Source organism: Lonchura striata, chromosome 4, assembly GCF_046129695.1.
Source record: "Lonchura striata isolate bLonStr1 chromosome 4, bLonStr1.mat, whole genome shotgun sequence".
Lineage (NCBI taxonomy): Eukaryota > Metazoa > Chordata > Aves > Passeriformes > Estrildidae > Lonchura > Lonchura striata.
Window position 1 is genome coordinate 70,012,984 of NC_134606.1, and position 14,244 is coordinate 70,027,227.

Genomic DNA, 14,244 nt, shown 5'->3' on the forward strand with positions numbered 1-14,244 from the left:
AGAAAGAAACCCCACTGTTTAAGTTTTATGGGTACTGAAAATCTCACACAAAGTGAAAATATATATGTTAAATAAAGTAAAAGAAACACAAAGTAATTTGACAGCTGGACTGTGGTTCTGCACTCTATTTGCAAGGTTTGATTGTTAAAGCTCAATCTCTTCCTCTTCCCTGCTGTCTCCAAATGGATTTTCAACTCTCTTCTGTTCTGTGGCACAGTTTCAACAGATGGGATAAGGAGTGTTGCCCAACCAAACTAACTTAAAGCCTGGTGATGACAACGCTTCCCTGGGCATGGGAGATGAGGGTTTGGATTTCCTCTGGATGTAAATGTTACTGAACCTCAATTTTCTCAGCATTAGATGACTGTTCTCATATCATAGTGTTAAATGAGTGTGGGCTCTGTCATCACTGTCAAACCTCTACCAAAAACAAAACAAAAAAAACCAAACAAACAGTAGAGACTCTGTTCTTGAAAATAAAAGGATGTCAGTGCACAAGGCATCTCCATGGTAGAAGCTGCAGAAACTCAATGTACATGAGCTTGGCAGGACCATTAAATCCTTTTGTGGAAATTTGTAATCTGCATCCAAACTGATTAGCCCAAGTTCATACAAAGTCCCAGGCAAGAAAGGATGGAAAAGGAGAGTGCTGACTCCCAGCTACCACAAGGGAATTTCCTCAGTAGCCAGACTGACTTGACCCTTCAGGTAAGAATTTACGCCTGGCCTACCTTCCACTGACTGTCAGATAGTGGACAAGGAATAGCTTATTTTGAGCAATAATGCCATGTTTTCACTCAAATCAGATTTCAAGGAAAGAAGACTGTAAGGAACAATTAACATCAAAGTGCTACTCACATTACCAAGCCATCTGGTTTCCATTTTTACACTCCTAGCAACATCACATCATGAGGTTTGGATGAGGCCTTCCACTGTGCACGAGGCACAGGTAACTGCTTTGAATTTGAATTTTGTAACTGGACTTCCAAATAGTGTTATAACATTCTCTAGATTTTCTCCTAAAAATTTTGCTGGTGTTGACTAACAGCAAGCAGTGAATTGGATGTCCTTCGGGGCTTATGAATGACTTAGAAAACCAAGTGCATTTGTTCAAATTGTACCAGCAAATCCTTTCTTCACTTTTCACATGTGATGCAGAATTGTATAAGCTTTGGTTTGTACCTGATACTTCCCACACTTACCTCAATGCTGTTCTTGTGCAAAGACAGCTTCTTTAATGGTAAAAGAAAAACTCCTGGCTGTATGATTCCCAGAGCACAGTTCCCTTTCCACTGAGAGGGGAGTTTTGGGTATGCTTTTTCCACATATCCAAAATAAGCCTTCTGGAGCTTTCCAATAGTCAAATTTTTGTTGATCTATATTCTCCCAAAATTTGGAAATTTCTGGGATGCCAAAGTTAAGTCATCAGTGCTAATAATCAGATATTGCCCTGATTTCCAGATAAAGGCATTTTTAACAGCTCATGTTACTTCTGGACTGCTCATGTTTGTTTGTGAACCAGCAGAGCAGATGAGTTCTGATTAAAGGCACACACAAAGTTCAAGAGTCAAGCATTTGTCTCCATGCTATGGGATGAGACTTGCAGCATGCACTGAGATGCAGGTATGGGATGGAGAAGAAGTGCTCAGGGTACAGTGGCCTGAGCATGCCTCATAAAGTATTTCAACTCTTTTCACTATTATAATTCATTGGTGACAAATTGTTCTTTTTTTTTTTTTTAGAATGGCATGCATAAATTTCTCAAAACATATGGAAACAGAACTTTTTCTTGAAATAAATCATCTTAATTGAATAATTCTTCATACCACATAGGAATAAATATCTTTAGAAAATCATTTTTTGCCATTTTCTGTCCAATACTTTGGAGAAAGTTGTTGTCAGTAATGATTATCATTCTGCCAACAGGACACCTAACTTGCCTGGAGATTTAACTGTAGGAAAACAAATATATATAAAGGATCTAATTTTCAAGTGGAAATAAAGGAAATATTCATATTTTTTGCCTCAAATGTTTCTAATGCCAATGACATGCTTTTCACAATGTATTTCCCTCTTCAGTCATCCCAATTCTCAGCCACTATGTAAGCTGCACTGTATTTCTTGCTGCACAATCAACTGAACAAGCCCATCATGATTATACATCAGAAGAAACACAATTAGAAAGCAATCATAAAGCAACAATTCCCATCTAACATGTTGCAACCACACAACAGAATCCTATCAAAATTCCATATGGTACTACCAAGCCGTATTTACTGTGCTACCAATCTTCTGGATCCTTTTCTCCTCATTTTCTGATGATCCACCAAAAGTCTCTGTTGACAAACCTATAAATGATAAATCAATGTTCCAGGGTACTTAAGAAGGCTCATTTTGAATTTAAAATTTAATAATACTGGCTCAGTAAATTTAAGCTACCTGAGAACTCCCTAGTTTTCTATTGATCTATTAATATGAAAACTTCAGATGTGACAGGAGCTAAACTGAATTGGATTAACATTCACCTTTCAAACTATAAACCTTCAGGTTGGGGATTAAGTAATGAAGGGGATTAAGCTGTAAAGAGCAGGATTCATTGGATTTCACATAGCATGTTACCAGTGTAATAGGACATCATCCAGCACTAAGAAGTTCTCAAGGCACAAAAAAACTCAGTAAAGTCCTGTTCTTCCCAATTCTGAAACCAGATTCTTATCCTCACATGAAATGTTTAAAGATAATAATTCCTTTGTTAAATTGTCTCTAATGCGACAGAAACCAAAGATAAACAACAAAACTGGGCATTAAGTATCCCCTTCATTCTGGGAAAAATATTTTAAATCTAGAAAAAGGTGTAAAACTAGTAAAGAACCTAACAGTGAAACTAACGGTGAAATCAACTCGCAGTACTCGAACCAAAACTGAAGGGGCGCAGATAACGCGTGTGCCTGCTGCCATCTCCTGGTAGAAAAATGTCAGGTCTCCGAAGGAAAACCTTCCCCAAAAACGGAAAAAGAACTTTATGTTCTACAGAAAATGCTTTCAAAACTCTCAAAATTTACAAGATTTTATTTCACTGTACAAGGCAGCCACTACCTGGACATAGCTCCTTACAAGCTAAATGGAGTTCTAACACTGGCTTAAGCAGAGAAACACCAAAGCTCTGTGATTTTTATAAAGGAAATAAGTACTCACCCGACTTACTCTAATTTAAAAATACATTCAGAAAATTAACTGTAGAAATTTACACACGGCATTCAAAATCAAAGGAAGTCGCTTTGGGAAGCCTGATCATCTTATTACAAGTTCTAGTGCAGATTATTGGCCCATACTGACTCATTTTAGTATCCATTTCTTTTCATGAATACTTGAAGTTCAAGACAATCTTTCACTGTTGTGCTACCCTCATTGCCTTTGATGAATTGCACAGAATTGATATTTGTAATAATATTCCATGTTTTATGTTCTAAAAATAGGATTAGCAAACTTGAAAAGAAATTTTATTTTGACAGCTGACAGAAGGCACCTGTACTTACCCTGCAAAATTTAGTGCCACAAAGACTGTTTTAACTTGCATTTCATAGGCTATTTTGCTGTTCTGGAGAGAAGAGACTTGTCCACATCCTCCCAAAGGTCAAAAGATAAACAAATAATGGGAATAAACTTTACAAGTGGATTATGTCTCCTAGGGTGCTGAATGACTGTGGGAATGTGACCTGGCGTGCCTTAGAAAAAATGATGGCATACTAGTGATTTGGATTGCCCATGGTTCACTGACAATTGCCATGGGGAAATAATCACTGAATGTTGCAGAAAAGCCAAGCTAAATGTGGAACATTTCCCTTCACAGAATGAGAATCCAAAAAATTGTGTTGCAACATCAAGCTGTAACTGAGAAACTGAACAATGACTGAAGAGTTGTAAGAGATCTAAATTAAATCCAACTGGGATTTCACATTCCTTATGAAAATGGAGGTTTTATCATGAGATGATTAAAGCAAGGATAGCCAACTCCTGGTGTGCCAGAATGTACAACTTAGCCTGTCATCCTGGTTCGTGAGAGTCCCTTGGAGCTGGTCAGGAAACAGCCTGTCACAAATCAGCCACTCGCCCTCAGCAGGATCCCTGGCAGAGCTGCAGAGCCCTCCTCCTGCTGGGCATTCCCAGCCACAAACTGCAGGCACTGTCTATGGAGCGTGGTCAGGAACATGAGGAAGGACTTGTGTGCATGTCCCCATCACACCTGGCCCGGCCATGGTCAGATGCCAGCTGCAGCTTACTTACAGCACAGAAGAAACAACACATTTCCAAAGGTTGTGCAAATTGCACCAAATGCAAAGGTGTTGGGGATTTGTTGTGGAGGAGAAGGGAGCACATCAGGGCAGAAACTGGTGCTAATCACAGCACAGAACCAGGGAGAGAAACGACCCAAAACTCTGAAATGCCAGGTGCAGGAAGCTCAGAGTTCCAACAGAGGTCACCAACCACTCTCAATGTCTGCCAGGTGAACCTTGTCAAAAGTAACGAGGAAGAAAATAAGTCTGACACTGATAAGCATATGCACCTGTGTGCGTGCAAACTATCCAAACTGAAACACAGACATTAACTTGGTAAACCAAGAAACACCTTGATTCCTTTCTTCTGTCTGATTTCAACAGGAAGACAGCTAGAGGAGAAATGTGTTAAATATTAATCAAAAGCTCTGCTATTCTTGCCTGGTCTCACGCTTTCAAGTTATTCTGTTTATCACAAAAATGAGCAACTCTTCCAAAACAAAATGGACAAGAAGCCAAGTGTAGGAAAAACCCCAGAGGACTGAGACCATTTGGGGATGGATAAATAAGAGCACCACAGTACATAAGGTTTTAAGCAAAACAGCTAATATTCACAGCAATTGAACTTCTAAAAGTTAGGCTTTGGATGAAAAATGCTTCCATTATTACAACCTTGGAAATATACCACTCTTACTCAGAAAATACTTTATTCAGAAGACTTATGTATAACACAATCACTAGTGAACAAGATCCAGAATAAATCTCCCCTGGTTAAATTAAATTATTCAGACCCTTTCAGAACTTCAGCACATGACTTCAGGACAATACCATTTGTTTTAATCACAGCAGCCTGAATCCTGAGAAAAACCATATTTCCTCTTGGATCAACACAGGAACCAAGAGAAAGCCTAAGCTTTTGTGGAAAAGTATTTTATTACAATAAATAAGCAATCACACCATCAATTCACTCTCTTAGCATCTGGCCCACTGTACTGTGTAATGATTACATGGTTTTTATTCTCAGTATAAATATTTGTGTTTTGAATACAACTTCATTTTAAGACTGATCAATTTGTTTCTTTTAAGGGTGATATGGTTATCTAACACAAGTATATCTTAGATGATAATATCAGATGATGCTTTGGAAAAATCACATTCAAGTTATAATTAATTTCATTTGCAGCTCTGCTCCATCCATAAATCCATAAATTTTCATTTTCTTGCTTACAATTGATTTTATAATCTAATTAGCTGGTGACCTTGTTACTATCCCGACAGACCATAACTTCCCCTCCTCATATTATTAACATACTTCAACATTTCCTTGTTTTTCTCAGTCTCTCTTACCTGTTAACCTCTGCCACAGCTTCCTCCAGGTGACGGACACTGCTGGTTGCAACATCTTCCTTGGTGTCCCTGTATTAACAGGACTAAAGATGTTTGACCAAGTAGCAAATTCCCTTCACCAAGGCAGCCCAACAACCCTAATGGTTCTCAACCCTTTATTATTTTTATTATTACTTCTGGAGTTGTTATGGATTGAATTAAATATTGTTTATCCACGTTCTCCCCACCTGCCTCTTCACACGTGGGGGGTGCTTGCAGAATAGTATTTTTGATTTCAAACAGCTACTGCATGACTTACACCATGAAAGCCACCAGTAAATCGTAAATGAAGTATTTGTTGAATTCATACCTGGAAAGTACCATTTTTAGGTTAGTACGGTCGAATACACCTCGGCAGAGTGAAACGCAACTTCCCACAGCATTCCCAAAGCAGAGCTCCTCACTCGCTCCACGCCCGCCCCGCGCTCCCCTCAGCCCCGCCCACAGACGCGCCAGCACCGGGAGCGGCCGGGCAGTTTAACAGGGAGGGAAAGAGCCCTTCCTCTCCCGGCAGGCTGCAGCCCGGTTTCCACGGCTAAGGGGCGCGGGGAATCGCCATTCCCGGAGGGAAAGCCGCCGCGGCAGCCTGAGGCGGCGCGCGCCCCCCTCCCGCGGCCGCGCGCGCGGGAAGGGGCGGGCCCGGGGGCGGGGCCGGATTCGAACCGGGCGGCGGGGAAGCGGCGGCCATGGCGGCGCAGCAGCAGCTCGGCCGGGAGCACCAGGGCATCACCCTGCGCGGCAGCGCGGAGCTCGTCGCCGAGTTCTTCTGTGAGGGGGCCGCGGGGCACCTCGGGGACCGCGCTGCGAGAGAGGGAGGGAGAGAATGGGGGTGGGAGGGGAGGGGGTGGGAGGCCGCGGCTGGTGGGGCGACATGGCCGCCGGCTGGGGCGTGGGGGGGGGTGGCTTGGTACACATCCCTTTCCCTCTCCGCCTAAATCGTGCAGCCTATGGAATCAACAGCATCCTGTACCAGCGGGGCATCTACCCCCCCGAGACCTTCACCCGCGTGCAGAAGTACGGGCTCACGCTGCTGGTCACCACGGACGCCGAGCTGGCCAACTACCTCAACAACGTGACCGAGCAGATGAAAGGTGCGGGCCGGCGGCGGGGCGCTCCCTGCGGTGTCCCTGCCGCTGCTTCTCGCGCTCTGAGCGACTGCCCCGGCTTCTTGCAGAGTGGCTGTACAAGTGCACCGTGCAGCGCCTGGTGGTGGTCATCTCCAGCATCGAGAGCAGCGAGGTCCTGGAGCGGTGGCAGTTTGACATCGAGTGTGACAAAACTGCAAAGGATGACAAGTGAGTTCCACGGTCCCTCCACTCCTGCGCTTCCCTATCCTGAGTACCTGGGCAGATCAATGCCACGGACTTGTTCCTTCAAAGCTTTCTCAGTGCCCTGCCCTCTGTTTGTCTGCAAAACAATAGAGGGAGAGCAGCTATCACTTAACTTTTCTAAGGACTTAAAAGTGTCACTACTACTCTAAAAATACTCTAGCAAACAGACTACCAGAGCTTAACAAAGATAACTATATTTAGAGGAAACTGTCAGTGCAGTAGTAGTTTCTTCTCTTACCAGAATTTTCTTATTTTTCCAGTGGACCACGGGAGAAATCTCAGAAGGCAATTCAGGATGAAATTCGCTCTGTCATCAGACAAATAACTGCCACAGTAACCTTCCTGCCACTCTTGGAATCTGCCTGTGAGTATTCCAAAGTGCACTAAAGAAATAAAATACTTTTGAAAAACCTCAGTAACTTTCCAACTTCGGAAAATATTTTTCTGAGGCTTTTTAATGATTACCCATTGTGCACCGTCAGGTTTGTGAGACAGCATGAGATCAAGACAGAACTTGGTGTGGCTTAACGAACTTGAGGAAATTAATGTGTTTGCCCTGAGGAATGCAAGTTTTCATGAATAATTTGCTCCTATGAAATGTTATACAGAGCTCATCTCCACAGCATTGTAACATGCTTTAAAAAAAATTACAACACAATTTAGTTATTGAGAAAACTAAAAGGATGTCACATTAATGTAACTTTTGGGTTGGTTTTTTTTTTTTCACATAACTAGTATCAGTGTAACTTCTGAAAACCTTGATCCTTGTCTCTAAGTCTAGAAGCTGCACTTCAAAGCTGCCACCATGTCCTTATGGTGAATTTGTTTTCCCTTGCTCCCAGGTGCCTTTGACTTGCTGATCTACACGGATAAAGATTTGGCAGTGCCAGAAAAGTGGGAAGAGTCAGGACCGCAGTTCATAGCCAATTCAGAAGAGGTTCGGCTACGTTCCTTCACTACCACAATCCACAAGGTCAACACTACAGTGGCTTACAAGAAGGATTCTGTTCCCTAAGATGCTGGGGCAAGTTTTGTGTGTGTAAATATCCTGTCACCTTGTATAGTTTCTGTTCATCATGCAGCTAAGCTATGAGCACATCATTACTGTCCTCTTGATAAAAGTATGACAAAAAGACAACGTGCATGTCTGTGATACTGTGACACTAGACTAACCTGGCATTTTTAAAGAGATTTAAAAAAGGTACTTATGGTCATAGTTCAATTCTTACTTTACTGTATGTAAAATAAGCTAAACTAATGGTGTGTTAAACCACTGCCTCTGCTAGAAAAACTGCCTAAATCTAGGATTAGTTGCTAGAGTTGTATTATTCTTAAACTGCATTCTGTTAGCAGTCTTAAATTCTCTGTAGCAACTAAAATAATCTCATTCCTAGTGTGCCAGTTTTCATGTTAGAAGCCTGGGCTGTTTTATTACCAGAAATAACCCTAAAACAAATCAACCAAACAATTCTTGTACCACTCTACAATGGTAGCAGCTGTTTTATCAGGAAAACTTTAAACACATGAAGCCTTCTATTTTAATGACCACTGGGCTCTGGTTCTGGGGACACAGTTGTTCTGTGTACGTCTGTAGTGTCTGTCCAGCGTTTTCTATGTTTCTATTCTTGGTTACAGAATAAAGCTTCGGGTTTTATGTTCTCTAATTGAGAGTCTACAGTTCTTGGTACTTCAGATGGTTCCATGAATGCTACATTCTAGTTTATAACTGTCACACAAGCAACACCCAAGACATCCTCCTTGTTACTTAACTGTTTCCTTCCTGAGTCTCCATGTGGTGTGGACTCTGTATGAAATCCATTAATGGATTAACACTTTGCTCCCACCTAAGTTTTCAAGCAACAGTTTAAACAGTCACAGTGAACTAATGACACTGCCTTCCATATTTGTTAAACAGCACTGGACTCTTTCATGTGTTCTTACCATTTCTGTAGTGGAAGAAATTAGGGATTTAAATCTCTGGAACTTTCAGACTTACATGGTTTTGTTCACTTCCTTCACTAAATTCATTCCAGCCAGAGTGTTTAACTGGTTTTTCCACTCTTTTACAGTGATGCAGAACTTTCTGTTATAATAATATAATTTCAGAATTTTATTTAAAAAACACAGATTACATATACCCTATCCCAGGACTGTATTTCTTGCATTTTCTTATTTCCAGGAAATACTTCTCCCCAGCAGTCCCAATACAGCAAAAGAAAAAAAAAAAAAAAAAAGGCAAAAAAAAAAAAAAGCTCTTTAAATCAGGACCACAAACCCTTAATTTTTAAAAAATAAATACAATCCAGGTACTTAACAAGTGACATTATTCACGGCTAGGGCTTGTGCTGCAGTAACAGAGCATGGTGTTTTCTTTTTTTTCTTTTGCCTATCAGCACAATTGTGACTGCACTACCCCTTTCACCCCCAGAAGCACATCAAAGAGTGAAGTCTGTAGTAGTGTGCATAAAAAACACTTATTTTACAGAGATGCAAATGTGAAATTGCTCCAAGAAGCTCATTCTTGTACCAAAGAGAATTTATCTTCTTTAAGAAGGGCCAGCCCAAAGTCCATCTCCATCATCATCTTTGTGTTTCTTCTTTTATAGAGGCACCAGCAATCAAGAGAAGTTGCATACAGATCACTGCATGTAGATAATGTCCACAAAAGGTACATGTGAAAAGGAACAGGTCATAGATCCCAGTTTTCACAAAATCCCTGCAGAATAGGGAAGAAAATATAAAATAAAGTCATATTATCTCCCAGGAGCCAAGCCTTCATGGAGGTGTCCAACTGCATGTGCTGATCCTAAAGGGATCACTCTTGATTAGTTTCTCCTACTCTGAGGTCAGTTTTGCAGAGTGACAAAACCAAGTGAGCACCCCATTCATCTTCAATGGCAGTCTGGTTGTCCTTAGGACAGGGAATGAAGGGTAAGCTTCAGAACTAACCCAGCAGGCACTGCTCACCTGACTAGTTGAGCTGACGGATGAGCTGGTTGATTGCATCACCTCTGTAGCCAGGCTTGCCCATCTCCTTGAGGAAACCCACTCTGTTCCGTGATGCGTGGCGAGCCACTGACAGGTGGAACGGCCACAGAAAGCTGGTTACTCTTTTGAAATACTTCCCAGTTGAGTAGATTTCATGAATAAGGTCTTCCAGGCAAATGATATTACAGCCCCCTGTATGAGGGAAAAAAAAAGATGTCCAGCTGTATAATCTTTCCTCACACTGCTCCAGAACTGCCAGTCCTCCAGTTTGACAAGATTTTGTCTGTCCCCACCCTTTCAGGCCAGACTGTAAACTCTCAACACCTAACCCTTTCCTCAATTTTCTCACCCTCTTCCTCACCTAAATGTTCCTCTATCAGCATGTTGTCTGTCAGAGGCACCTTCTTTTTCTTGATCTTGGCTTGGCCCCGTTTCAGGATGAGCTCTCGTACAGATTTCAGGTTAGGCTGTCTGTGCAGAAACAAAAATCAGATCCTGTAACAGAGAGACATGATGCAGAGGGACACCCATACCACTTCCTTGTGCAGAGGTGGGAAAGTACACAAGTTATGTCAAGAACAATCAGAACAAAGAAAATAGCAAGTTTTTAATACAAAGTTGATTAAGTTTTGACCATGATTGGAGAAGTAATGGATCTGTGATAGCAACTGGAGAATCCAATGACCCCCAAGTCACAGGAGGGGCACGTACCCCCACGCCACATAAGGCTCCACGATGCGCAGCATCTTCAGCGACAGTGGGCTCAGCTTCACAAATACCCCGGTATAATTCTTCCTCAGCCGCAGCAACTCAATCACTCTTTTCACCCTCTTAGTCACTCCCTTAATACTGAGGAAAACAGAATTTATTAGTAACCACATTTTTCTAATACAGCAACTAAAGGCCTCAGATCACCTGCAAGGAGACATGTCTAGGTTGATCCCACTGCCTTGGTATGGAAACGACACAACAACGGGTAGCAACAATGGAAGGAGTAGGGGAAGGCTCTTACTCCACAATCCTCACGACGAAGGCCAGCTTGCTCTCCTGAGGTGCCACTGCCTGCCCAGGCCTCTGCTCCATGCGCCTCAGCCGGGTGTCATCCCGGCGTTTGCGCCATGAATCCCGAACAAAGGTCTCCAGGCGCCTGAACTGGATCTGTTTCCCCTTCTGCTGCTGCAGACAAAAGGAAAACAAAGTGAGGTTTGCATCTGAAAGGCCAAATGAAATGCAAAGTAGTGAACAATGTCCTTACAGCTTTGGAAGCAGTAAAAAAATAAATTTGATTATCTAAGCCCAAGGGAGACAGAACTGAGGGACAACATGAATTTATACACAACTATTATTTATGAACAGTGAACAAAGAGTTTTTCCCTAGGAAAAGTATAAGTTAAGGAAAAGACCTGGGATACTTCTAGGCATAGCTACAGACAGAGCTCAGCAATGGCTGGGAAAGCCAGAAACGGCATGTGGGCAACAGATATTTAAATGTCTCTCTTTACCTTAGGAATGAGTACATCCACCAACACTCATAGTGTTTTCTCATACAAACAGGACTTGAAAATGCACAGCATTACACAATGATATTTAAGATACTCTACTGGTTAAATTACCTGGCCACTTTAAAGAATCTAATGTTGTGTGTCTTCTGTTCTATTTCACCTTGTAAATAACCCATTAAATTCGTTTGAATTTTCAAAGCATGGAGACCTAATAAAAGTCTCATCACTAAGATCCTTTTTAATGAGAATCTTAAGGAGTGGCTATGTAATATTACTGCTTATGCTCCCACCTTGGAAATACAGCAAACCACTGATGCTTTTAAAAATGTAAACATGGTATCAAACAAAAATGGCAGGAGTTTTGCACATCCCACAAGATTCACTGGAAATCTTTAAGACAGACACCTATTGTATTAGCTGTGACACAGCACAACAAGTCTCAGATTTGGAATTAGAAAGGTTTGCTGTACTCTGCTAGTCTGGAAATGGCACGATGTGCACAGGGTGTAGGACATGTGTCACCCCACTCGCAGAAAAAGGCTTCATCATGACCAGTGCTGCTCTAACAGAAAACTCTAAAGCCGCCCTCAGAAAAGGACGGCTTCCATGCAGGGTTTCAACACAAAGGTGGTTTCAGGCAGTGAAATCCCAGGGCAGCAGAGATAGCGCTGCAGTTTCCCACATGTGACTGCAAATACCTGACCACCACTGATCCAACAGGAACAACTCACAGTCTTCTATATATTTCTGTTTCGGTGTAATAACCGGTACAATTCTGTCCGCTTTACAAGGCTCAAAGGAGAAGATGTTGAGGGACTCAAGTCCCCCTCGGAACCCCGGAATCCCGCGGCGCTCTGAGGGGCCCGACCACTCGGGTCATTTCCCAGGAATTTCAAGGAATTGCGGTTCCCTTCTCCGGAGGGGGAGCTGGAGCTGCAGGCCCAGGCTCTGCCGGGACCCGCCGTACCTTGCGTTTGTTGAGCAGCGCCTGCTTGGCCTGGGTGGCCTTGATGGCCAGGTACGCCTTCCTCTTCTTCAGCAAGTTCTCCGGCACCAGCGGGATCCGCCGCTTCGGCCTGCGGGCGGGACAACCCGGTCACATCCCGGCCCCATCCCGCATTCCCGCATCCCGCCCCTTCCCGGGCCGGCTCCGTGGCCGCCCCCAGCCCGCGGATGGCGGCGGATCCCGCATGCCCTCCACTCTTCCCCCTACGCCGCACTCACTCCTCCAGCTCCGCCATGTTGCCGCGCTGCTGCCGCGCATGCGCGGGGGCGGGGCCATGGCCGCTGCCCCTCGGGAGCCGCTCGCCGGCCCGGGATCGCGGAGTGCCGGGAGCGGGATGGAGCGGGATGGAGCGGGATGGAGCGGGATGGAGCGGGATGGAGCGGGATGGAGCGGGATGGAGCGGGATGGAGCGGGATGGAGCGGGATGGCGGCGCTGCCGGCCCTGCGCTCGCCCGGCAGCCACAGGCGGCGGGCCCGGGAGACGCGCGGTGTGACCGGCGCGTCACCCGCAGGTGGTGCCAGAGCCGCGCTCTCGGCTGGGTGCTGGTGGAGATGTGTTCCTGGTGTGCCGTGCGGGATGCGGGACCTTACAGCCCGAAATCCTTCTCATTTCCACTGACCGTAGTGTCCTCTCACCGGTGAGGAGCTCCAGCCTTGCCGGGAGGTTCGGTCGTGCCAGGGTTTCGCTGCTCACCTTGGTGATGCTGCAAACCTTTACAACACTCTAAATGAGCCCGCTTCTGTTTTGACACCTAAAACATGAAAATCCGTATTTAGCAACTCGATCCCAAATGCCAGGAAGAACAAGCCGTCGGTGATCAAACCCAGCTCTCATATGCATTCTTTTTTTTTTTTTTTTTTTTTTTTTTTTTTTTTTTTTTTTTGCATATGACACACAAAGCAACAAGCTTAGGAAATAAATAATCTGAAACTTTTCCCATAACTACACAATTTTCACCCTGACTTACAAAAATAGCTGGAATCCCTCGTAGTTCACAACAGAGAAAGTGGCCCATTTAAATCTACAAATGAGTGTGCTTTGTTGAACAGGAGGGAAATGCAAACAGGCTCTTGGGTATTCCACCATTAATGGCCAGGAAGCAATAAGTAAGTAAATATTTGAAGTGCTGTTGCTGTTGAAAAGTCTCCCAGCACAGCAGCATTCCGAGGCTGATTTGCTGAACTTCAACCAGCAGTTATATTGTTTTAATGAATGGATATTCAAATGTCCCTGTTTGCAGGGATACCCAAGAAAAGTGTTCCCACTTTCCTAGACAGCAACCTGCTGTACACTGGCCTTCAGCACTCTGAATTCCCACACACAAAATTTTAGGGCTCCAATTCCAAAAGCCAAGTCAGGAGATGAGATGGGATGTCAGAGGTCCATGGAACTTCTTGACTTATTTTCTCATTCCATGGGTATAAAACTCCATTAAATTAATTCCAAATCCCACAAAACCTTTATTGATGCTGTATGCAGTCTCGAAACAGCAAGAGGGCTTTAGGTCTATCACTTTCATCATTGAACTATGCCCTAGTCTGAAATCTGTTTGTAATAAATTCTTTATAAAAAGAGCCAAAGAAATTAAATTTTGTTTATTTTACCAATGATCTAATCCTGAGAATATTTTAATAAGGAAAGTACCTTGAGATTTTAAATTATGCCTATTTTCAGATCTTTTAAGGGAAAAGTTTATACAATTAGGACAGATGTCTGGAAATTACTCCATGCACACACTCTAACCAATAATTAATAG

The 14,244-nt window shown here is 43.4% G+C and overlaps 2 protein-coding genes across 2 annotated transcripts; one reads left to right on the forward strand and one right to left on the reverse strand.

Annotated features, from left to right (window-relative positions):
- The first annotated feature begins 6,301 nt into the window (after positions 1–6,301).
- Positions 6,302–8,655, forward strand: MAD2L1 (mitotic arrest deficient 2 like 1). Its single transcript, XM_021554940.2, has 5 exons — positions 6,302–6,428; positions 6,605–6,751; positions 6,835–6,955; positions 7,252–7,355; positions 7,834–8,655. Exons 1-5 carry the CDS (start codon positions 6,347–6,349, stop codon positions 8,004–8,006), a joined length of 627 nt encoding a protein of 208 aa, XP_021410615.1. The 5' UTR covers positions 6,302–6,346; the 3' UTR covers positions 8,007–8,655.
- Positions 8,656–9,088: 433 nt separating this feature from the next.
- Positions 9,089–12,763, reverse strand: RPL7L1 (ribosomal protein L7 like 1). Its single transcript, XM_021554930.3, has 7 exons — positions 12,706–12,763; positions 12,449–12,557; positions 10,992–11,155; positions 10,691–10,828; positions 10,341–10,450; positions 9,959–10,171; positions 9,089–9,707 (listed from the first exon to the last, which is right to left on the reverse strand). The coding sequence occupies exons 1-6, from the start codon at positions 12,720–12,722 to the stop codon at positions 9,963–9,965; spliced, it is 747 nt and encodes a 248-aa protein (XP_021410605.1). The 5' UTR covers positions 12,723–12,763; the 3' UTR covers positions 9,089–9,707; positions 9,959–9,962.
- Between the last annotated feature and the right edge of the window lie 1,481 nt (positions 12,764–14,244).

Bases quoted from the DNA above. Each gene is read 5' to 3' on its own strand.
- MAD2L1 (XM_021554940.2), top strand. From the start codon at position 6,347: ATGGCGGCGCAGCAGCAGCTCGGCCGGGAGCACCAGGGCATCACCCTG. The intron at 6,956-7,251 runs GTGAGTTCCACG...TTATTTTTCCAG, and splicing joins AAAACTGCAAAGGATGACAA to TGGACCACGGGAGAAATCTC. The intron at 7,356-7,833 runs GTGAGTATTCCA...CCTTGCTCCCAG, and splicing joins GCCACTCTTGGAATCTGCCT to GTGCCTTTGACTTGCTGATC.
- RPL7L1 (XM_021554930.3), bottom strand. The intron at 10,829-10,991 runs GTAAGAGCCTTC...TGTTTTCCTCAG, and splicing joins TTCGTCGTGAGGATTGTGGA to TATTAAGGGAGTGACTAAGA. The intron at 10,172-10,340 runs GTGAGGAAGAGG...TCCCTCATACAG, and splicing joins GCTGATAGAGGAACATTTAG to GGGGCTGTAATATCATTTGC.